This window comes from Ischnura elegans, chromosome 2 (assembly GCF_921293095.1).
Source record: "Ischnura elegans chromosome 2, ioIscEleg1.1, whole genome shotgun sequence".
Classification (NCBI taxonomy): Eukaryota; Metazoa; Arthropoda; class Insecta; order Odonata; family Coenagrionidae; genus Ischnura; species Ischnura elegans.
This window is the reverse complement of record NC_060247.1, coordinates 61,541,456-61,564,804: the sequence shown is the minus strand read 5'-3', so window position 1 is coordinate 61,564,804 and position 23,349 is coordinate 61,541,456. Positions and strand designations below refer to the sequence as shown.

General features: G+C 38.5%; 1 protein-coding gene across 1 annotated transcript in view; it reads left to right on the top strand.

The window, feature by feature from the left end:
- The window catches only part of LOC124153830 (serine/threonine-protein kinase 32B), a 550,681-nt gene extending 527,420 nt beyond the window's left edge, over positions 1–23,261 (top strand). The window contains exons 7-10 of the mRNA XM_046527209.1: positions 2,255–2,472; positions 13,264–13,389; positions 16,888–17,022; positions 17,415–23,261. Of these exons, the coding sequence (XP_046383165.1) occupies positions 2,255–2,472; positions 13,264–13,389; positions 16,888–17,022; positions 17,415–17,750 (815 nt within the window). The 3' untranslated portion in view covers positions 17,751–23,261. The remainder of the gene's footprint in view (positions 1–2,254; positions 2,473–13,263; positions 13,390–16,887; positions 17,023–17,414) is intronic.
- Positions 23,262–23,349: the final 88 nt, after the last annotated feature.

The window sequence follows — 23,349 nt, the reverse complement described above, 5'->3', positions numbered from 1 at the left end:
ACAGTTTCCAGTTGTTATCATTCTTCTCCCTTCCAATTAAAGTTAAAGTTTCAGTAGCCATTGGTTGATTCGGTTGATAATTCATCAGCATATGCATAATACCTTGCAAGCTGCTTCAATAGGCGTATTGTTGGATGTGTTAGGATACCATTCGTTAACCCTTATGGAAAGACGTCTTATTTTATATGATCAAAGAGGTTTTTTTAATTAATAAAACTAACATTCAGTTACACATTTTCGCTATTTGCGTCCCATTTCATCCCATAGTGTACTTTTCTCTTTCTTTCTATGTCGTTTTTTGTGTCCAGATATATGCATTATGTACCATATATACCATACTTTGTATATGAATGTATTTATAATTATATATTATTTGATAAACCATGACAGTACTTGCATTTTATCTGTAAAGATATGTATCAGACCACTGATTCTTATGGGAAAACAATGAGAAATTCTTTAAACAGTTTCACTTTCTTGTAACTAAAACCCAGATTCATTTCAAATCACGCGACTATAGTTGCTCAAAAGGTTTAAATTCTGGGTAAATATGACCCGACGCCAGTGGTTACGTAACTTCATCTCAGATGACTACTTGAGGGTTAACGCGCTCGATATCCAAAAAATTATGAGATAGGTACGCGTTATTATGGATTTGACCGTGTGAGCCGTGAGAGTATGTATTTGACCTTCCATACATTAAAGTCCTATATTTCTGGGGAAAAATAAAGATTTTGATTATTTTTTTTTGCAATTATTCACCGGACTCTCAAGGGTTTTCCTGAAAAATATGGATTCTGCTTGGCACTTAATGGAAATCGATATATTATTCTAATCAAAAACAACCTTTTTGTGGAGACAATTTGGGTATTTATGAGTGGTGATGTATTTTTAACCACACCACAAGCATAGTTATAATGCATAAAATGGTACTGCTTGCATCTCCACTCTCCAGCTATATACGACGAAAACTATATGGCTTTACCTCTTGCACGTTAAACTTGCACGTTAAACGAGTTCATGCCGTGTGGGACGCCGCCTTCACGTTACTCCTCGGCTTTTTCCTCGGGTCTCGAAGATCAATGGCATAGAGTGTATGTACCAATATGATGAATATCCTTTCATGTTATTTAATTTTTATTCAAAGACAGGTTTAAAATGTTGACATGTGTTTACCTAGCACGGCAAGAATTTTTGTCTGAATTTCCAAAGTACGAATAGTACAATCGAGGATTCTTCAGTCAGCATCTTACACGTGTTGTCACCACGCGCGCATTTAAAAGGGTTTTTACATGTGTTCGCGTCGCTTTCCTGTACTTTTGCTATGTGTCATTTTTTGTGTCACTTGCTAAAGCTAAGATGTAATTTATGGGAGAGCACTCTCTCTATGGCATTACTATTTATGAGAATTAACTAAAATGGTAAACTTCCACACAATTTTATTTTCTTAAGTACCGACCCGGTTTCGACAGGTACTATGTTAGTTTATTCTCGTGAAAAAAGGCAGTGAATGGGTGAGGTAGGAAGAGAAGTCATAGCAACCAGGAAAGGAGCGGGTGTTGGTGAAGGTCAGAAATTAAAAACATCAATGTATTCACGGAGCGGGGCGGAATGTTCAGGGTTAGAAGAGGTGAATGGCGACGCAAGACGCTACGTGTCGAAACCGGGTCGGTACTTTAGTCAATAAAATTGTGTGGAAGTTTACCATTTTAGTTTATTCTCATGGATATATAATAGTAATAATAATAAGATGCCTTCATTCGGGCGAGGTTGAGACTAAGAAGTCCCCTCTTCCACCTAACCCCGCGATAGCGTCAATGCAAACATTTTAAAAAATGGTAGATAAACGTTTACAATACAAAATATATACAATATACACTCTTTGTGAAATGTCAAAAATATAAACAAGTATATGTGAAAATTTTGTGATAAAAAGATTTCTGTTTGTGGTAAAAAACATGAGGATAAGGGTGTAGTATCCCTCAGCGAAAAAACCCACTGCAGGGAAACGCCCACACAAGAAGGGCGTTTTCCTGCGGTGGATTTTTTCGGTGAAGGATACTACACCCTTATCCTCATGTTTTTTTACCACACATAGAAATCTTTTTTACACAAAATTTTCACGGATAAAACATTTTCACAAGATATCGCCGGACACTGTTAATCGTGTATTACTATTTTTTTGTAACTGGAGTCCATTGGACTAGGCATTAATGCTATCATTAATTCCTTTGTGGTCACTTTCTTTTCGCAGCGCCCGAGGTGTTCGCTTGCTCCGCAGACGAGTGTCCGGGGTATGACTGCGCCGTGGACTGGTGGTCGCTGGGCGTGGTGGCCTTCGAGATGCTCAACGGGGTGCGGCCTTTCGACATCCACGCGGCCACGCCGCTCGCCGAGGTGCGGCGCATCGTCTCCGCCGACCTCCACTGCCCCTCCGCCTGGCACCGTGTCGTCGTCCACCTCATACGAAAGGTATCACAGCTCACTTAACTCGGAAGCAGTGCTCAATTTCGGCCGGAACGCAACGGAACGGCGCGGCGTTCAGGACGACCTCTCATGAAAAATTGGGTGGGGTCAAAAAATTCATGGTTTTTTTTTTTGTTTGGTAAAGCATAATTCCTCATTGAAACTTTTATTACGAGTTTAAAAAATCGGAAGTTTTAGCGGGGTGCGGGGGCTTATATTTTAAAATCAAGTACGGTGAAAATGTGTAGGTATGCGTTGTAGTACTTACAGGGGGTGCAAAAAGTATTCCGACAATACTATTACCATTTGCAGTTCTAGCAAAGGTTTTTATGTTGAAAGAAGGAAAAATTGTTGCTAATTTGCTATAAAATGAGTCCAATAGACGAATATGCAGAACTTTAGCGTCCAAAAAGTATTCGGACACACGGTGCACGTCGATTTAAACGCGTATGTAGGGGAGTCCAACGGTGTCATTGCCGTCCAGCTGTCGGCGCATGTGCTTCCCCTTGGCTGTGGCGAGGTGAAACGCATCTTTGAACGAACTGCGACCTGAAGTGTTGACAGGCAAGGGACGAAAGGCAACTGAGACGACTGAAGCTTAGCGAAGGCTAATTATTAGCTACTATAATTAATCAATGTAAGTCACTGAATCAAATTGCTGGACTTGTCAGACGACCTAGCTCAACTGTCTACCACATAGTATATCGATTCGGGTAGACCAAGACTGTTCTAAACAAGCCCCTAAGCGGACGTCCACGGAAATTGACTAACAGTTACACCCGATTGATTGTGCGTAGTGTTGCCGCGAGACTCGAGACTTTCTCGTCTCGTCTCGAGTCTCGTCTCGTTTTCGAGACGAGACTCGAGACGAGACCGTAGGGTAGAATTCGAGACGAGACTCGAGACGAGACCACCTTTTGACGAGACGAGACGATACCACTTCCACGAGACTCTCGAAAGTCTCGAAATTTAGATACACGTCCTTAATTAATATTTGGTATAGTTTTATGCCTAGAGGTTTATAGGTTTATGCCTAAAACTATATCCTTCAGTTAGGACGAAATACATTTTACGTTTTTCTTAAGCATTGTATTTTAAATACAGCTGAATAATAACTTTTCGATAGATTATCAAACTATAAACTAGAATATGTGCTGAAAAACCAATTTATGAATGCATGAGCGACACTTATGGAGCCAAGTAAGGGAGTGTTAATGGCTGACTACTTTTCCTTGTTTCCCGGGATAATTAACTTGGAAAATTGGAGCCTTATTTTAATGTAAAAAAGTTCTGGCTAAACTTTCGAGATCCACAGCCTTGTGTTACAAAAATTTGTTACGTTGGGTGGTTAGCCCCTCGCTCGGTATCTTTTGCTTTGGGTATTTCCTGGATATATTTTTCTTGATTTCTTCAGGGTTACAAAGTATGTCTTCAATCTGCACTTGTGAAAGCATCGGTGTATCGTAAACAAAAGACTGCATTATACAAATATAAAATTAGGACGTATGACGAGACTTATTCCGCGTCGGTAAGCGATACCGCACAACATAATAGATCGTAACGAGAACGCCTGAAATCGTGTATGACTTTCGTAAATTGCAGTTTCCTTTTTCTTTCTACCGTTTTTTTGTAGCAATCCATCACAAAATTCACGTTTATATTACTTCAGTAATACTTATTACTGCGCCCTTCATTTCTAAATTTTTCCTAAGATTGCAACGACAGTATAATTTTTATTACAGCTGATAGGAATCTTAAATTACCTCTACTTTGATCGCTTCAACTCTAATGGTGAAAGGTTTTCACACGCCGTGCCAACTCCAAGTTATGCATTAAGTAGGAAAAATATATTAAAATTCTAAAATTTTTACAATTATTGAATTTCATAACAGACATAAACGTGTTTATAATTATATTCATTAAAATTCTTATATAGTTATTCATGATGAACTCCCCTGAGATCCTGCCAACTTCATTTTTTTTTCTTAACTATGAAGTCTGTGGTGCTGTCATCGGCACTAAAATCTCAGTAAGCTGAAGAGTCATGGTATCCTCAATTTTTTATCTCATTCATTTGAAGATACTCGGAGAAGATGAAAGTCGTGCCTCAGCAGTTTAACTTTTCTGAAAGAAAAAATTCGAATCGGTTCATAATTGGTAGAGGGTATTTCGAGGTGGTATCAGTACCTTCGTGTATTGCGATTTCATTACCCTATTGGAGTTCCATCTCTAAGGCTATGTCCGGAAACAGTTCACCCGCATGTAATTGCAAAACAATGAGCCTCGCGCGGCTGTTAGCTAATAATTGTTTCAACGTATTGCATATTGTAAGAACTTATGGAGAGAAAGTCGTACTTAAATATGTTACAATTGTAATTAATTTTTAAAAACTTATGGTGAAAAAATGTGTCCTACACAGTTATGCTACACTTGAGATAATCCGGGAAAAGCCTGTGGCGGGGGCATGAGGCTGCTGTTGGCCGCACCGCGATATAGAGGGATATATATAGGTCACCATATTTTGTCTCCGGAAGGCGTGGGCAAGGATAAATATTTGAGAGGAAAGTGTTGGTTCAAATGAAAAAACATCAACTCGGTACAATTATTTACTATAACCTGATGCCTTCTGAAATAGTTAGCGCATCAGAAAGCTCACGAACTCCATTTCTTTGGCCCAAAAATGATTTTCCCTTGGTATTCAATTAAAGTACCATGAAGATACCACCAAATAAAATCACAATATTAGATATTTCTAGCTGTCTGCACTTGGTAAAAATATATACTTCTTCTGCGTAGCTTTTAATTTCCTTTTTTTATTTCCATGAAGGTAACTTTTACTTTCAACTTGTTCCTCAGGAGTAATATTTGTACCACCTAGACCTCGTCATCAAATATTATCCCATCAGGACTAGCAGCCAAAAAAGTGTATTTTGATCATCAAAACACCTCCGAGCAAAATTTTATTTTTGCTTGATCTCTCATATTCCCTGACGGCAGATTTTTCATTGGCATTCCCCCAATCGGTTGCCTAGATTCCTCTGAAGGAAGGAAGCAAAACATCGTCAGCCAATTTTAATGTTTGATTTCCTAAGATTACACATACGACCAAAGGAAGAGGCTTGAACCTCTTCCACTTTTCTGACTGCCACGTCCCATTGAGCATTTGATCTCTAGTTTCCTTCTCTTAATTTTCACGCCACCTTTGTTTTATTTTTGCTGATGAAAGGAAATCACTCATTGAATCGTGGTTGGACAACGTTACGTCACTTTGAACATCACGAAATCACGAATGAGTCTATAATGATTGTCTGATCCCTCTATTCGATGACGTTTATTTTTGGATGTTGCAGATAACTCCATACACGTTTCCTCATATATTCCTTATCCCTTTCTGAGGAAACATTTTTTTGTAAATTCTCCTCGGCTCTTGTCCATTAGTTCTTTGTGAAAAATGTACATTGTTTTTCACATTGGAAGTTACTGATGCAATAGGGCACCTAGTTTCGTAGGACCCCTTAGACAAAAATTTACTCTCTTCCCTCTTATGTACTTTGCCACGTAAGAGTTGTAGAACTCCTTAAGATTGTTATTGAAATTATATATAATAAAAAAATAGGGGACTGACTAGATAAGAGACTGTTACCATAAGCGATATCCTCCCATAAGCCGCAACTGATGAAATGAGGGATAAAGTGTTCCTCTCCTTCTTTGGGCCCTTTGCAATAATATATATCACATTTACTATGGTTTTCGAGGGTTTTATTTCCTTTTCTTTAGCCGGTTACTCTCCGATATCTCCACATCACGTAACTAGTCGGTTGTTCCATTTTATACTTTCTCACAATCAAATCACATTCGACAGCAAAGTGGAAAAACAAAAGGGTCTCTCTCAGAGGTTGAGGAAAGAATGCCCATAGGTAGTACCGAGAGTCCGGTAGTACTTGGCAGTATTTAAAAGCGGTACTACCTTATCAATACTAGAAATACCGGTACTTATATAGAGGTACTTCGACAGCGCTGCCATTTTATGTTTTATCAACCAGCTAACTACTAAATTAATTGAGCGTTGATAATATTACAAGCGAAAATAATCGTGAAGAACATAGCTATTAATAATGACGGCATAATTTACAGTACCTATTCATGAAGATTTGATTACACGATTTATATTTTTTCTGCATGTATGTTAAATGACCTTAAAGTATCAATTATAAATGAAAATATACGAATAAATATGACTTGCAAAGTAATTTTACCAGAATTTCAGCCAAATATCCAGTTCAAAATTATTACGTGTTTTGACTATGGCTACATGCTTCACTGCTTTGACTGTTCATCACTATGGCCATAAAAGATTTTTTAGCCACAGAAGGCAAGAGAATCAATGTTATTGAACCGTAAAATGTATATATTTTTCCAAACTAAACAGAAATGTGACCTACACATCTAATTTTATTCGATCGCAGTATTTTAGGCATAACTAATTCCAATTCTTGAAATGTAAAAACTACTATGTCTTTACATGGGACAAGTGTAAAAATATTTAACACACATAAATACAGCAGAAATTAAAATGACAAAAGCTTTCTCGGGCACCAAGTGAGTGGTTGTTGTATAAGTAGCCAAAGTTTGTGTCGTATTGCCACCGTCGGGTGTTTGAATAAGAAGACGTTCTGCTGACAGTGTCTTACTCTTGTCTGAGAAAAATCCAAATTTATCATTCGCTAGGAAAACACCAAGAATTAAAACGCGTACTCCGAAATCGTTTGTATAACGTTGCCTTTGACAACTACATCGCTATCACAGTTCCACAATTAGATTATCGAGCCAGTGTAATCGTCCGGTATAATAATCTAATTTTCGGAAACACCGGATAATTATTATAGATTAATACGAAAGTTTATTTTCAACTTATTAACAAATTTTATAAATTACGAATGTACCAGTATACCGGTATTTTTTCGCCGGTGCAAACGAGGGAGTACTATTATTACTATTTAACCCCTCAAGCGTGACTTTAAATGCCCGTGGTCGTTCCCTGAACGTGCGTAAAACCAACGTCTGCACTATTATTACTATTTAACCCCTCAAGCGTGACTTTAAATGCCCGTGGTCGTTCCCTGAACGCGCGTAAAACCAACGTCTGCGTCTTCTGAATGCCATGCCTCAAGCGTGAAAGACACAGTATGAGTTTGCAAGTTTCATTAGGTATTCCTATCTCTTAATCTTCCATGTATGTACTTCCAGTGAGTATATATGTGAGGCATATCTGCCTGATTTCGTTATGTGCCTCTTAATTGCCACTGTGTGCTCGAATTTTTTAAGAATATTTTTTCCAGCTGATGCCAGGATGGAGCGGCGTCTAGTGGACACGTATGGAAGAAGTCTTCCACTTACGCTCCGATTTATGTGCTTTCTTAGCGATTGTGTGTTCAATGTGGGGACGCTGACTGCCTTACTCTGTGGTTCATTATCATCTCATCTTCTGTCTCATCTTTTCCTTTCTCTTTCATCGAGGCAATGATAGTGAAGGCTTGGACCGTCCAGGCATTGTCACTCAATAGTTCTTGGAACCTCGAAGGCCTGCCAGCATCTGGTATCTTATTTATTACGTTGGAAGCAGAGGGTTGGAGTTTTTTCACGCTTACGTTTGCTTCGGTGGTTTTATTTTTTTCGGCCTTGGGCCCCTTCCGTATATGAACCCCTTCTTAGTTGACCATGCCTTCTAGCTCTCGTGAGTGGTCCGATCAGTGTGTGCTTGACTTTCTGGAACAAAAGAGTGCAGAATGTTCTGATACGACTTCGTAAGTTTCAATTGGATACTCCCTTGACTCTAGGTTCGAAGATTTATAACATCTCATTTTTCTGTGAATTTTCAAGAAAACAATTGGGAAGAGATCGGCTGTGAAGACGCGCCTGTAACCTTTGCGTGTGATTTAGTTGAAAAGAAATATCGCCTATTCGTGTGAAAAGGATCCTTGGAATTGGAGTTATTTTTCGATGATGAAATAATTACAATTATAGTGACTGAGACAAACCGCTACGTGGCATAGTTTCTTTAAAATTCACAAATAAAATTCCAAAGAAAAAAAATGCGCTTTTAAAAGTGGGTTCCCACAACTCTGGTGGAAATAAAATTATTTCTAGGGTTGCTCATATTGATGGGAATAAATAAGAAACCACGCTTCAGAATGTATTTTATCGGAAAACATGTATTCGAGACTCAATTTTTCTCAATGTAATGGAAAAGGAAAGGTTTTCATTGCTCACCAACTTTCTCTGTTTTGTAGATAGAAAGAGGAAGGAAGTTGTAAAAAAAAAGGTCCTTACCACTATAAAATTTCGCCCATTAGTGAAAATTTGAATCTTAGTGAAAAAATTATAGCAGGACAGAATTTAGAACAGCACAAAGGACGCCTCTCGGATACCGATACGGAATGCTCGATCGACCAGATGGCATATTTTGTTCAACAAAACCCACAAATTGAAATATATAGGGTTGAAAGAAGAAAAAGTGTAATAAGTGAGATAAACATAAAGAGATACGAGACAAGATACAGGTGTAAAACTGCCCAGGAACCTGTGTTTTGAGTAACCCCACAGACTTTTCAACTACTAAACACGGCATACAGGGAGCAGGTAAAAGTAATCGGCGCTGAACATTGTAAGTACTTACGTATTAATAATAATCAAGTTCAAACAATTTTTAAGAGAATGTAATTTGTTGAATTTTTTTCGGTGATCGATTACGATTATGTCTACATTCCGTTTTTAGACATTTTTCGTTTTATGATACTATTTTATTCATTTATCATTTTATCAATAAAATCAATGATTTTAGCACCAGTTTGATTCAATTGGTGTCCAGATAAATATGTGTTTGCAATTTTTATTAATGGCTCTCCTATTTTTAAGACCTTCAATTCAGCGATTATGCACGCAATGGAACCGACGCTAAATTTATTACGGGGGAAACGAGACGAGACGAGAGTCTCGTACGAGACTCGAGACCGAGACGAGACTGGGGTTCTCGAGACGAGACTCGAGACGATACCAGAGGTCAGGAAACGAGACTGAGACGAGACTGGCGAAAGTCTCGTCTCGTCTCGTCTCGCGGCAACACTAATTGTGCGGGAGATGAAGAAGGACCCAAAAACGGTTACCACGGCCAAGTAGCAAGGAGGATACTATCAGCATGGTCGATCGCAATAGGCAGGTAGATTTCGCTCGGGAATCTGAGCCTATAGAGGAGTGAGTACAATCTTAAGTTAAGCAGGACCAAAACCAAGACACTCGTTATAAGCAAAACAGGAATACCAGCACATATAACCTTGGGTAATACACAGTTGAACAATGTAGAAGAATTCACGTATTTAGGAAGCAAGATCACCACGGATACCAGAAGCAAAAGGGAAATTAGCAGTAGAATACAACAGGCAAAAATAGCTTTCAACAAGAAGAGAAAGATATAAGTTTAAAAAAACATGAGTATCAAGATTAGGATGAATCTACTCAAAACTTTTGTATGGAGCATAATGCTTTATGGCAGTGAAACTTGGACGATAGGAGCAGCAGAGAAAAAAGAATTAATGCTTTTGAACTATGGTGCTACCGTAGAATGTTAAAAGTTTCATGGGTAGACCGGGTTACGAATGAAGAAGTACTGGACAAACTGGGAGTGAAAGCAGACCCGTGGAATATTCTAACTGCAAGGAGAAATAAATGGGTTGGTCATTTACTGAGACATGATGGATTGGTAAAGACAGTTTTAGAGGGCACTGTGGAGGGGAAGAGCGGCTGAGGAAGGCCGAGGTTGAGTTACATTACCCAAGTAATGAAGGACAGGGGCTGCAACAGCTACCTGGAGCTGAAGAGTCTGGAGGAGGACAGACAGAGATGGATGACTGCTGCAAACCAACCCAAGGGTTGACTACTTAGAAGAAAGAGGAGTGGGATAGAGTGATCTTCACTGACGAGAGCAAGAACAACATATTCTGATCCGATGGTCATCAAATGATGAGGCGATACTGAGCTTCATCCCAAGAACTAGAAAGCAACAGTGAAACATGGGTTTGGTTATGTGATGGTGTGGGAGTGTTTGGGCTCGTCTAGAGTGGGTAATTTCCACTTTTTGAAAGGGATCATGGACCGCAAGATGTAAATAGACATACTTAAGCAAAATGTTTTAGTAGCACTGATAAAATGGGAGTGAGAAACAAATTTACATTTCAACAGGACAATGATCCAAAGCTCAAGGCGAAGAATACAATGCTGTGGATCAAGCATAACACACCCAAACAGTCGAACACCCTTCCACAATCACCTGACCTCAATCCGATAGAACATCTGTAAAGAACCTCTCATCTCTTGATCTTCATCTGGGACATGTTGAAATGGGCATGGCATTAAAAATAGTTTTCAATTCAAGGTATGTAGATATGGTAAAGAGTCTTTCTGGTGACAATATAGCTCGTTAATGAAACACTAAAAACATGGTGCAATAAATGAAAATGTTCGCATAGTAACTTTATTTGGAGACATGTAAGATCAGCTTAAGTTTCGGTCCATCAAATAATTCAATTTGTTCCGTTATCCGCATATTTTTACATGCATCTCCTTATTGATAAAAGTTTTGATAATTGGTTATAATTTCGTCGATTCCTTAGAATGAAAGTTTGAAGAATTTTGAGTTGACGTTTTCCTATTTCAGCGGGATCGACTTTGGTATCAAGAAATAAATTTGACCTAAATTCACAAAAAGATGATAGGATAGTAAGTAATGAATTTAATCATTTGAATTTTTCATTCCTTATTACGTCTCGGTAGCTTATTTCTGGTATCATTGGAAGCATATTGTTGAGTTGAACATAATACCGCTGCTCGAAGACGTTGTGCTTACCCATGGCTTTCACGGTACTTGTGGCCTTATTTTCTTCGAACGCGCTCCAAGCAAGATCCTATTCCTTGGAAATTCGCGTTTTAAATCTTTAAATGGGGCCGAATACCTTTTCCTTCCTCTGTCTGAATGAACCGTGAGCTTTCTACCATCCAGTAATCCATTCAATTCAAGCTATTTCCTTCTCTTTTTATAAAAATCATGCCAACAAAATGCGATGATTTTTTTCCCACCGTCACGGTGCAGTGAACATTGCATCCTCCTTCCGTGAAACGCCGCACTTACCGAAATTGGATTCACCTAAGCAGAAAGTCTCTCTCTTGAAAACTTATCGCGCTCAATGAATGGTGAGGCTTGGTAATTCAGCTGCATTGACGTGGATTTTCATCCTAATCCAATCAGTCAAATCTACGTCCTTGATAGGTGGATTTAATAGAATTGTACTGTTGGAATGCCCATCCATTTTTAAGATTTTTCTTGTTTTTCTGGATTCAATGAAAAATACTGACTAATCGTTTAATTTTTCAAGCATGCCTTATTTCAATTTTCACATATTTTGATATTTAATTCTGTGATGATCCTGGTATTTTTATGGATGCGATTATTTTATGAATTAAAACTAACAGAGATTAAAACAATTTTATGTTTACGCGGTTACAAAATATTTCATGGCGGCATCCTTTCCAGACTCTTATCAGGCTATCTTTACATCCATTTTTTATTTATATTGCCACCAAACGATAACATTCCATCTCCGACATTTGTGAAGAAATGTAACGATACATATATTATTTTTAACAGCTCAGTATCGTAGATTCATATCTTTCGTAAATACGATGATAATTAACAAATATACTCAACACTGCCACAGTGTAGTGTGTCTAGATTATACTTGCTTTTTCATTGTCCTGCTCTTCTGATTATCCAAATAGCACGAAATTTATGATACTTACTATTACTCATTGATTCTATTTCTTTCCATGGTAAAAAATTGTTTACCCAAAAGATATTCTGATCTGGCCTACCTTAACTACTGCAGCCAATTTAAATTTCAGGTATCTTAATGTGAAAATTCCAGTTTTTGTGTGTGATTATTTACTATAGCTAAGAATACGTCAATTTTTAATGCTTCATCAATAATGTTCCTAATCCGTAATTGTTGTGTACGCATAAGTAATTCCGTATTCATAAATTGCTGCCCAAGCGTTGCCACTAATCAACAAAAAGAAATGAATTATTATAGGATGTCGTATTGAAGGTGTGACCCTAATACTGGATGCAAAAAACAGCCTTATTTCTTCTCTAGGTTACAATAATTCACGCTTGCCCTTCCATAAAATCAATAATATGGAGGAGGTATTCATAAAGTGTATGGTTAATTCAGTTTCTGTGGCGTCTGGTAGTAGAATCTATGCATCCAATACCGGGCATCCCGTCAGGTAAGCTGGCTTGAAGTGACTGAAGTCATTTCACGTGACGGAATACCCGAAAATTATCTCCTATGTGATTGGAGTTTCTATTTTTTTGTGGCTTTGAATTCTATTAATGACCTTAATTAGTTTCTTGCTTTGAATTCTATTAATGATGCTTCAATAGTTCATTTTCAGCTGTCTTTTTTTGGCCACCATTCATAACCAGCGACCCTGAATGACCCTTAATCAAACAACATGCCACCTGTGAAACCACTTTTTTCCGTGAAAACACCATTGCTGTGGAAAAATCAGTTCCGATTTTGACGTGTCATTGTTCAAATGCTGCATTGGTTTTTTCTTTATAAAAATCAAATGATATCAATAGGACTTGCAATCAATGTACCATTTTGAAGGTGAAAATTTAATTTTCAAGCATGAATTTTTTTAAATTTTTTAAAATAACTCTTTCTCTTGTCTCTTTGTAATCAGTTGCTGTGCGTTAAGCCTGAAAATCGACTGAAGAGCATCGAAGGACTTCGGGAGGAACCTTCCATGCAGGGATTGGACTTTGATGCCGTGCTACGCAAGCAAATTAAACCTCCTTTCACCCCTCCAGTTAGTAGCATATTCATAGTATTTTATGGCCCAATTGTATTTATGCAATATAACTATATAGGTCGAATGATCTAAAATAAAATATCTTATCTTATCTCAATTTTTAACTACTCCACGCTAAATTTCTATTGCTTCCAATAGAAGTCTTCATTATTTAAGGCTAATCACACTGGACGGCAAAAATAATTTTTTCTCGAGCCCTGGTACCATTCCTGCTGATTCTTATGTAAAATGACCTCCTGAATCCGAATATGGCATCCGTTTTCCTCCATCACCCAACATTTTCGGGCGAAGCCCCCCCTCTAATTATCATCACTTTTGCAATAATTTGGAGGAATGAAAAGGATTTTATCAGCATATCTCTTTCTTAGTAGGTTTTTGAGAGGTGAAAAGTTCTAAAACATTATAATTAATGGTAAGGATGTAGATTTGGGGGGGGGGAATAGTTTCCGTTAATGATTTATAAAACGCATTAAAAATTATCAACCTTTCCTTTTTTCGCAATTTTTTCACTTATTTTCTTCATTTTTCCGCTCCCATTTTATCTTCCCCTACCCGAAATATCCCAGAATGATGGAAAAATATATCAAATGCTCATATTCGCAAAAATAAAAATATTTAAGAACACGGCATAGAAAAAAATGAAAATTTATGCCAAAAGTTCAGAAGGTACGCTACCACGCTGGCGCCCTCAATACCACACGCGCATCAACAAAGAGATAAATAACAAATGTGAAGAACGATGAATAACATAAGTAATTTGGCATTTGATTTCCCTTTATACATTGGGGTAGATGTTTCTCATACAAAAACCAGCAGTAGGCCTAATATACATACTAACATGCCCGCATTCAACTTCTCTGAAAATCTCCTCCCCTTTGCTGACACCTTCATGGAACCGTTCCCAATGTTAATTTGAAACTGCTCCAAAATATTCTATGAAAAGGTCCAGGTGCTAATGTAGGATATGCATGTTACACCCCATGGCCTAATACGCTGACAGCAATTCCTCGACATGGGCGACATAATTATCACTTCTTTGTCACCCAAAAAGTTCTAACACAGGTTTCGGAATCCAAGGCAAGCTCTATTTTCTTTATGATTCAGGTGTTTCATAAACGTCGAATCTTGGAAAAGTTTCCTATCCTCGGGGCCCACGAATTTCTTCATTGGTCTTAGCTATATTAAAACGAAGACTTTAAGTTAAAAATTGAAATTCAGCTCCTGTCTTGTCAATTGCGTTCACAAAATATTTCATCTGTCCTAGTTCGATGTGTAATGGTGGCAAGTGAATATTTTCTGTCGGATCCAGGGAAACATAAGCGACATTTTTATAAACATGAGTGAAGCTTTCTCGCACAGGCCAGTTACGTAAGATGTAATGTTTTTCTCGGCCGCGGCTGTTGTATTCACAAAGGAAGCAGTTCAGAAGCAGCAATAGTAGTTTGACCAAGTATTTCGTCAAGTTACTGTAAAAAGTGGTACAGCAAACACTTGTAGCTTAATCCTAGCCCTGGCCGCCAATTTGGCAGCCAGAGTAAAATTTATATGCAGTTTTAAGAATTAAAGAAAGATGATATGTTACGATGTTTAAGTCAATTTACCGCAAACATAGCTGAAGCGATGAGGATGATTTTTACATACGAGTAGCATAATTACACATTAAATCACGGTAATAATCACAAATTAAGCCCACATACTGACATTCACTAGGAAAAAGCCGGATTAAAACAACGTTTACTGTTTTGCACAATTTTAACTACTTTGAAAAAAGGATCCTTGTCCAGAACACCGAAAGAGTTGACTCTGCGATCACTAGAGGCATACCGAGGGAAGGTGACGACAACTGCAATTTACATAATTGATTTGAGAGGCTGATACTTTGTAGAACTCCATGATTAAGGAGAAAAAAATTACTTTTTAACTCCAATGAGAATATAAAAATTTCAATCTTATATTATTCGTATAATGAGAAAGTATTACTTTTCCTTTTTTAGCTGCGAAAGCAAGAGAATTGCCGTCCAAGCCTGAGCGGGACAGGCGGGAGAGGCCAGCGTAGTAAAGTGAATCTTCCGAGATATTGCGAAATATTTTAAGTATTTAAATAATGTTGCTATGCTATGCAACGAAATATTTTTATTGTTACTGCTGTTTCCTGTTGTCGTATATTTTTATCATTCGGGAGAGGATGATGTGAAATGGAAGCTGGAATTTTTTTTAAATACGTGAAAATTTGCGAAAAAATGCTAAATTGATTATTTTAAATGCGTTTTTACGCAATTTACGGAAACAATTTCCCCCAAAATATATCTCTTTACCATAATTATTAATGTTTTAGGAATTAACTCCCCTAAAAACCTCTAGAAAAAATTTAAATGCTAAAATAATCCTTTTATTTCCTTCAAATGACCGAAAAGTGATGATAATTAGAGGGGGAGCTCCCCGAAAATGGTGGGTGATGGGCAAAAACGGAGTACATATTCGGATTTAGGAGGTAATTTTACATTAGAATCAGCAGGAATGGTGTCATGGCCGATTTTCATGCCGTCCAGTGTTATTTTTGCTCCGAATGTATTGAAATTTCAACCACATAATTATATTCATTTTGAGGGAGTGGTATTCAAAACTGCTATCAACAGCGGGAAGGTACTCTGATCGTATGGCTGATATTACATTTTTGTCGCAAAAACCCTTACGTCACCTGGGGTAACCACCAAATTTTTGCATTTTACAAGCCATGGAAACCACAGGTGATCGTTTATTCAGAGCCATGGTCAGGGGCGATTTAGGTTTTACAACCACTCCACTGATGCAACGTGAGTATTTTTGTATCAACACCCTATTTATAGTGTGCTTCATCGTGAATAAAAGAGATTTAGAAATACATTACAATTAAAAGTCCACAAAGCTTCTTAAAATTTTATATTAGTCACAGTCATATATCTATACTTACATTGATATTATCCCCTTAGTCCAGGGAGAATTGATCTAGTGAAACCACTTAAATGACAAAATGTGGTTCTGAATTTTGGTCATATTTAGTATGGATTTGTTGAGGCAATACCGAAATTTTTATTTGCACGCTCATTAACTAAAAATTGCGGCAAATTTTCTTACAAAATGTAATTAATTTTTGTATTAATACTTTATTCATATTTTCCTTCAATTGCGGGATTATAGAAGAGTTATTTTCCACAAAAAAATTATGGATCCGTTAAAATGGTTTCATATTCACTGAATCGGAACTGTTTAAATTTTCCGTCTCAACTTTGTGAAATCAAGACAGAAAAATAAAATTCACGTAAATCTTTCCGCACTACAATGCATTACTGGCCATAATTTTGACACTTATGCGATTAAACATAGATAATGACCTAAAATTCAAAAACAATGGTCGGTGGTAAATTGCTAGTTTGGGCCATGCAAATTTAATTTTAATTTACTATTTAATTTCGAGGATCTGCTCACTGTCTAATGTGGCCATTGCAAACTTTGCAGAAGGACCACTTGAACTGCGATCCCACCTTTGAATTGGAGGAGATGATCATCGAGACGCGACCGCTGCACAAGAAGAAGAAGAGGCTGGCGAAGCAGAGGTCTCTTCGAGAGACTCAAGGCACTCCTGGTGACATGGTGAGCATCTACTCCAAGGCTAACCCGGTCGGAAGCCCGAGAGTAAATCGTACAGCTTCCGGGAAAAACGAATTATTTAATTTCGGCTTACAGGTATACGTCAAGTTCGGAGAGTGCATTTTTTGTTTGGAAAGAGTGACTAGTGCCAAGTTTCTATTTTATGGAAAAGTCAAAATGTATTTATATCATGTATGTGCTATTTTTCGTAGCATTTCTTATGATTTCCTTTTTCATCCTAATGCGTGTTTGTGTCTTAATATTTTAAAAAGTTAATTTTGTGTTAATAAAAATGTGATTTGATCTTCAAAAAAGTCACAACTAGTTAAGATGCCGAATAGGGTATATATGGCTGATGATGTAATCTCCCTCGTCATTTTTTCCCTCTTCGTTAGGAGTCGCCGGGAGGTGAGTTTGACAACTTCCCAGTGCTGCCGTTCCTCGTGTACAACCGCCAGAAGGAGCTGGAGCGGAGGGAGCGGGAGCGGAAGGAGAAGGCGTGGGAAAAGGAGCTCAAGATGGCCATGGACGCCTCCGAACCCATCACGCCCTCCAGGAAGGACATGCCCTCGCCGGGGTTCGAACCGATCACCCTGAGCGCGGAGGCCGCCTCGTCCGGACTGACTGTCGTCAAGGAGGAGGAGGGCGGGGACGGATCGTCGGTCGCGCTCGACTTCATCGACCGCACTCCGTCGCCGCAATCCCGCACAGAGACTCCGCCGCCACCCTGATGGGAAGTCCTCTGCGGCCTCATCGCCGTCCAGGGGTTTTTCCATTGAAACATCCATTTGTCGTGTTGCTGTTGGTATGCTAAAGACTACGTGCAAGAACCGACCAGCCAATAGGTCTTTCCCACTCCCGAGGAAGAGAAAGGTGCTGAAAGTACATATGCTAAAGACTAATTTCGAGAATCGACCAGCCAATGCTTCTTTTTTCGGCCCCCGAGTGAGAGAAAGGTATGCGTACGATTGTAACGAGAGATTGTCCGTGCTTCTTTATACCAATCCTGAGGAACGGAAACTTTATCTCTTGCAAGAAGAGATGTTTACTAGAGCTATAGGAAGTTATCTTACATTTGTAAGAAGTGACTACTGTCTATGTTTTTTCTTTCAATCCTGAGGAGCGGAAAGATATTATTTTAAATGTAAGAAGATACGTTTTCCCGCTAGATTTGTGCTCTATATAGGGAGCCCGAGAACTCTTTGACGTTTGGTTAAACTTCTCGAGCAAAAAACTGTGTAAAACAGAAAAATTCGATCAGCATCTTTCTTACTTTTGTCTTCAAGTCGTCGTGCTTGGTCCTTCGTTCCTGGGACAATCCTAAGCAATTAATCCAGTTGATGTTGGCGACGTTCAGGTCTACAACAGACGTTTATGGAGACACTTCTTTCCTGTGAGCATATATGTTGGAGAGCTCTCGGGCTTTAGTACTGTTTAACTTCTTGGAAAACATATTGGCCACTGGGATGGGTTGATTTCAGATCTTTCCTTCTTTCCAAGTTGCAGCGCTTGTGCATTCGTTCCTGGGACATTCCTTAAGATTTGCCATTCTCGTGATTGTACTTCTGTCGGCGACTTTCAGAACAGGAAGTAGCCAATGAGAGTGGTTGGTAGGAGGAGGAGGGTGCGGAATATTTACTGTGATTATTACGAAGTGTGCTTGTGGACTCTTCTCTGGACTTGTAAATTTGTCAGTTTTTGGCCGTGATCCTGAAGAGACTGGTTCCCCCGAAGGATTGACGCCTGAACTTCAGTTTTTTCTTCAAGCTCTACTGTTGTCGACGTGAACGTATAGAGGTTGCTGCAGTCCGTGGAGCTACATTAAAAATTTGCTTCAGAGACGGGTATTGAGAATGGAATTCGTGCTTTTATCCGCTGTAGCTCATTCGTCAGCATGGCTGCGGAGGTAGAAAACATTTGAGTGGGGTGTCTGGCTTCCATCGTCCTGCGTTGTTATCGTATATTTTCTCCTTCACTTCACTCTGCCTACCAACTGTCCTCCTACGATCTCTGAAGGGCTGCCTTCCCTATTTTCTGAGTCGAACCCGGCCCACCGTCGAAGTAGGCTGTTGAATGCTGGCCAAGCAAACGCAAAGAGCTATAAGCCTTATCTATACGCCGCTCGCCGTTGTATTTCAGTGACTTCGTGACGCGTTCATTACTTCTCTGGTCCGTCCTCTTAGGTGACGGAGTCACCTCCGTACCCCCACCCTTATCTGTTTATACAGGTTTCATTGTAAGAAAAACTAAGTCAAAATTGCGTCTGTATTCTGATGTGTACGTTTGATTCCGGATCAAAGTCAAGGATGCAATTGATAAAGAACGTGAAGCGATGGCTCCTGTGCAATCCTTTGAAATGCAATGTGAAATATTCTCATCTGATATTTTCCAATTACGTTATATTTCGTCTTCAGCATGAGAGTGAGTTCAGAGAGAATGCTCTGCCTCCTCATCATCTCGGACGTCAATGGTCGTATTCAGTAAATTGTACCCTCTGCCAGTATCACATTCTCGCACTAAGTTCAGTTGGTGCTTCAATGTAGATATTTTCTCCACCCACTATTTATTTATTTCACTGGTTAGTCAGAATATTCTACTTTCCTCTTCTCTAAACTACTGGAAATTAAACAATTGACAGCTCAAAGAAGACTTAATTAGCGTCAGCTTAAACGTTTCATTTATTCTTTTAATTTAGCAAACAAAACCCTGGTGTAATTTCTTGTAGAATACGGCCATTGGGGTTATATTATCCCTTGGAAGACATGCACGCCACTTCTCAGTTGCGATTGCGCACTGAATTATGCGGGTTGGTTTTTCCTGTGATCTCCATTGTACAGTTTTCGACATTTCTTAACATCTTGGTCTTCCGCAGCCGTAGCTTAATAGAGCGCTAATATCCGCGGAGGAGATATGAGTGCACAGGCGAAAATTTTCGATTCGTGAAGGAAATACATCGTCGAAAGATTCTCTAAATTATTTCCTCTCCTTCCGTCTGTAATCCTTACCTGCTCATTACCATTATCGGGAAATGTTATGTTCCTCCTTATTACTATGTGATATAGCAAGTGGATTTGGGACTAACCCCTGCTAAGTATATGATGATGGAGCATTGTTTTTGTGTTGATTCCTGACTTTGCCCGCATAAGCGATTTTCAGTAGATATTTTCCTTCACGAAGAAGGTCGAATATTTTAGGCATAGTTAGATAGCTCATTAGTAGTTACGCAAGAATTTCACACAAATTTTTCACTCTATAATACCAATATTTCAATGACCACGTAAAGGCCTATTGAATTTTAATTTTGCACAAAATTGGTACTGTAATCAAGTGATAAACGATATCTGAGATAAAATTAGACGTACGGTCTTCCTGCTTGGACCGCAACTGATTCCTAATACGGAATAATGTGTTCGCCTCTATTTTCGCACATTCCGCGACGCTCTTCACAAATATTTAGCCCTCGTGCATTTATATTAGGCACAATCATAAATACAATTGAGCAAGTGTATATAAAATCGGCATCTCGTTCAATTTTCCCCGATGACCAAAGAAAATTTTAGTGTAATTTGTAAATATACGTATATGAGCGAAATATATTTCTAAAAAAAATACAATCCATTACTTTGAATGGCAGCCAGTATTTAACCGCCAAGGAAAATTATATGTGTATGTATTAAACACCCCCACAACGGATTCTAAATACTTGTTTAAAATGAAAATTTTTGACCGAAATAAAATGACGTTAAAGTGAGTTCGTTAGTCCCTGTTCACAGAGACTTAATCTTGGCGTGACTTTAGGTTTGTAATCTTTGGAAGGGCATTTCGTAGGTGATAGCTAAAAAAATTAACGCAAGGTGACTTGGCATAGTTATTATTTGAGAAAAATCTCTACATGCTCATAATTTGAGGCAATTTCTAGTAGGATTGCAACGCTAATCAATAGCCCTATAAACAATCATTACTCCTCTAAATTTGATATCATGATTTATGCATAGTCTGAGATGTGATCGGCGAAGTATTTCTTATCGGGGTAGGTGATAACATATATTCATTACAATTATTCTTGGCCAAAAAGTAATTACAAATGGGCTATTAGCCATGCGGTAACATTCAAAAATAGACGTTTACACAATAATCTAAATAAAATGCAACCGAAACTAGCGAGAATAGATCAACATTAACAGGGAATTAATCCTCCAGAATAAATCTTTTACAGCTTTTCTCATAAAAGTTTACTTTGCTCGGGCAGGGTTTAGCAGCTCTGCTGAGAGACTGTTCTAAACTACAATCGTTCTTTTAAGGATTGGATGTATATTTTACATAAGTTCTGTGCGACCGAAATTTTACCCTGTACTATATGAAAGAAATTCTTTTTTCTTCCGGTCATCATATTTCGACAATCACAGCTCAGACCACGCATTAATCTTGATGTCGAATTGTGAGGGCGTTCGTTATTTTATGGGACATTCGAAGTAAACTGTTATTGGCCTTGTTGTTGGCTCTGATAATCTATGTCACGTCATTTCACGCCGCTTTATATTGCTGTAAACTATCCAACACCTTCCATTATCTGTGGGGAAATTCCTTTATATTTTTGACTCGCTAATGTATTTTAGGGTGACCCGCGTTTTGGTCTTAAAATAAATGACATTTCTTCCCCATTGCAAAGATCTCTTAACGATGCAACAAGTTGATGTAAAAAGTACTGTTATCCATCGGCTCTAAAGAGATGTTCGGCAATGAACAAGAAACGTCGGCTATTTTAACATCAATACCTGTCCTATTTTAACATCAAAACCTGGGTAATTAGGTACAATGTACATTTTCTAAGTCATACATGGACCGCAAAAGTGTTAACAATGTCACATTTAATTCTTCATTGAGGATTTTACGGTTCATGGTTGATAAAAATATGAAGAAACTTTTCTGGTTCTTACCGCGTAGTTCAGGTTATATATCCCGGTAGCGGCCCAATCACGTCTGAAGAAGCAACCGGCAGGAGTAACGAACGTCGGGATATAACCTGAACTACAGGGTAATACCCAAAAAAGTTTATATTTATCAATTTTTCATTTATATATATAATTTTATAAAGAACTGCCACGATATCTCACCTGAGTCTGTTGAATTCATTTTTACCTTATGAGATTTGGTGAGCCAAGTTACCCCAAGTTAAGTTGTTGTGAACAGGGCATTTGAAATGGGAAGACCATTTGCGAAGAGTGGGATGTCGGCCAAATACGGCTCTCATCCCTCCTACGGCGTCAAGTGAAGCCACAGGTGGAGGTGCGGTGGAATGCTCTGGCTAACAGGTTGGCGCAGAGCTCTCGACTCTCGGCCCCTTTACCCCTTCCAACGACGTTGTACGACAAGGGTTAGCGAGACGACCGCCGGGATTGGTGAGCACGAACGACGCCGCGGACAGCCGGAGTCGAGATAAATGAGGGAGATTCCTCCTTTCCCTAGTTTTTCCCGCTTTAGAAGCACAATGACACATTCTACATGCATCCCTGTAGGGGTTTCACATCCAGTGAGACGCGTTCAATGGCCTTTACGGTCAGTCCTTACCAAGTTTTATCAGTATCGAATGAAGGGAGCCATGTAATGAGCTTGATGAATTCGGTTCTAACCTGGGTCATACGTGAATTTTCCCCAAGTCAATGATTTCAAGCATGTAGATTTTTGTGGAAAATTGACAGTGGTGATTTTGGTAACAGTTATCAATTTCCTAAGGCTAAAAACATTGATGAATCTTTTGTAATCTGTATTTATTTTTCATGTAATGGTGCAATCACATTCGGTTTTATGTTTCAATTTTTTTCAGAAAATTTTCAAGCTTAATTTGTGGAAAAACTATTTCGGAAAGGATAGATTTCGTTGGCGCTCTCCGGAGGGTTATTCCTTTCCCTCGTGAAGCATGATTAAGGAAAAAAGTGAGTATAATGCATCATTGAAACCTCCTTTAGGCTGAGGTGAGAATGGTAAGATCATGGATAGCTGGAGAGTGGACTGAATAATTGTTCGCCGGCTGCTGATTCAACGTTTTTAGTGCTTTCTACGCTGATGGAAAAATCTTCGTGCTGTTTGGGATATTTCGGGAATGGAAAATATTTTTAGACTCTGAAGGTTTTCCTAGGCTGTAGAATGTATTTTAACTATGTTTATAAACTTTTTGTGGGTACATATATATTATATACACATAGTTCTTGGAAATAAACTTTTACCCTTCCTAACTATTAAAACATTATTGTTATTGCTGATGATCCTTCCGTTAAGCACTAACTTTTATCTAGCGCACCGTCAAGACGATTCTCCTTAACCCATGGAGTG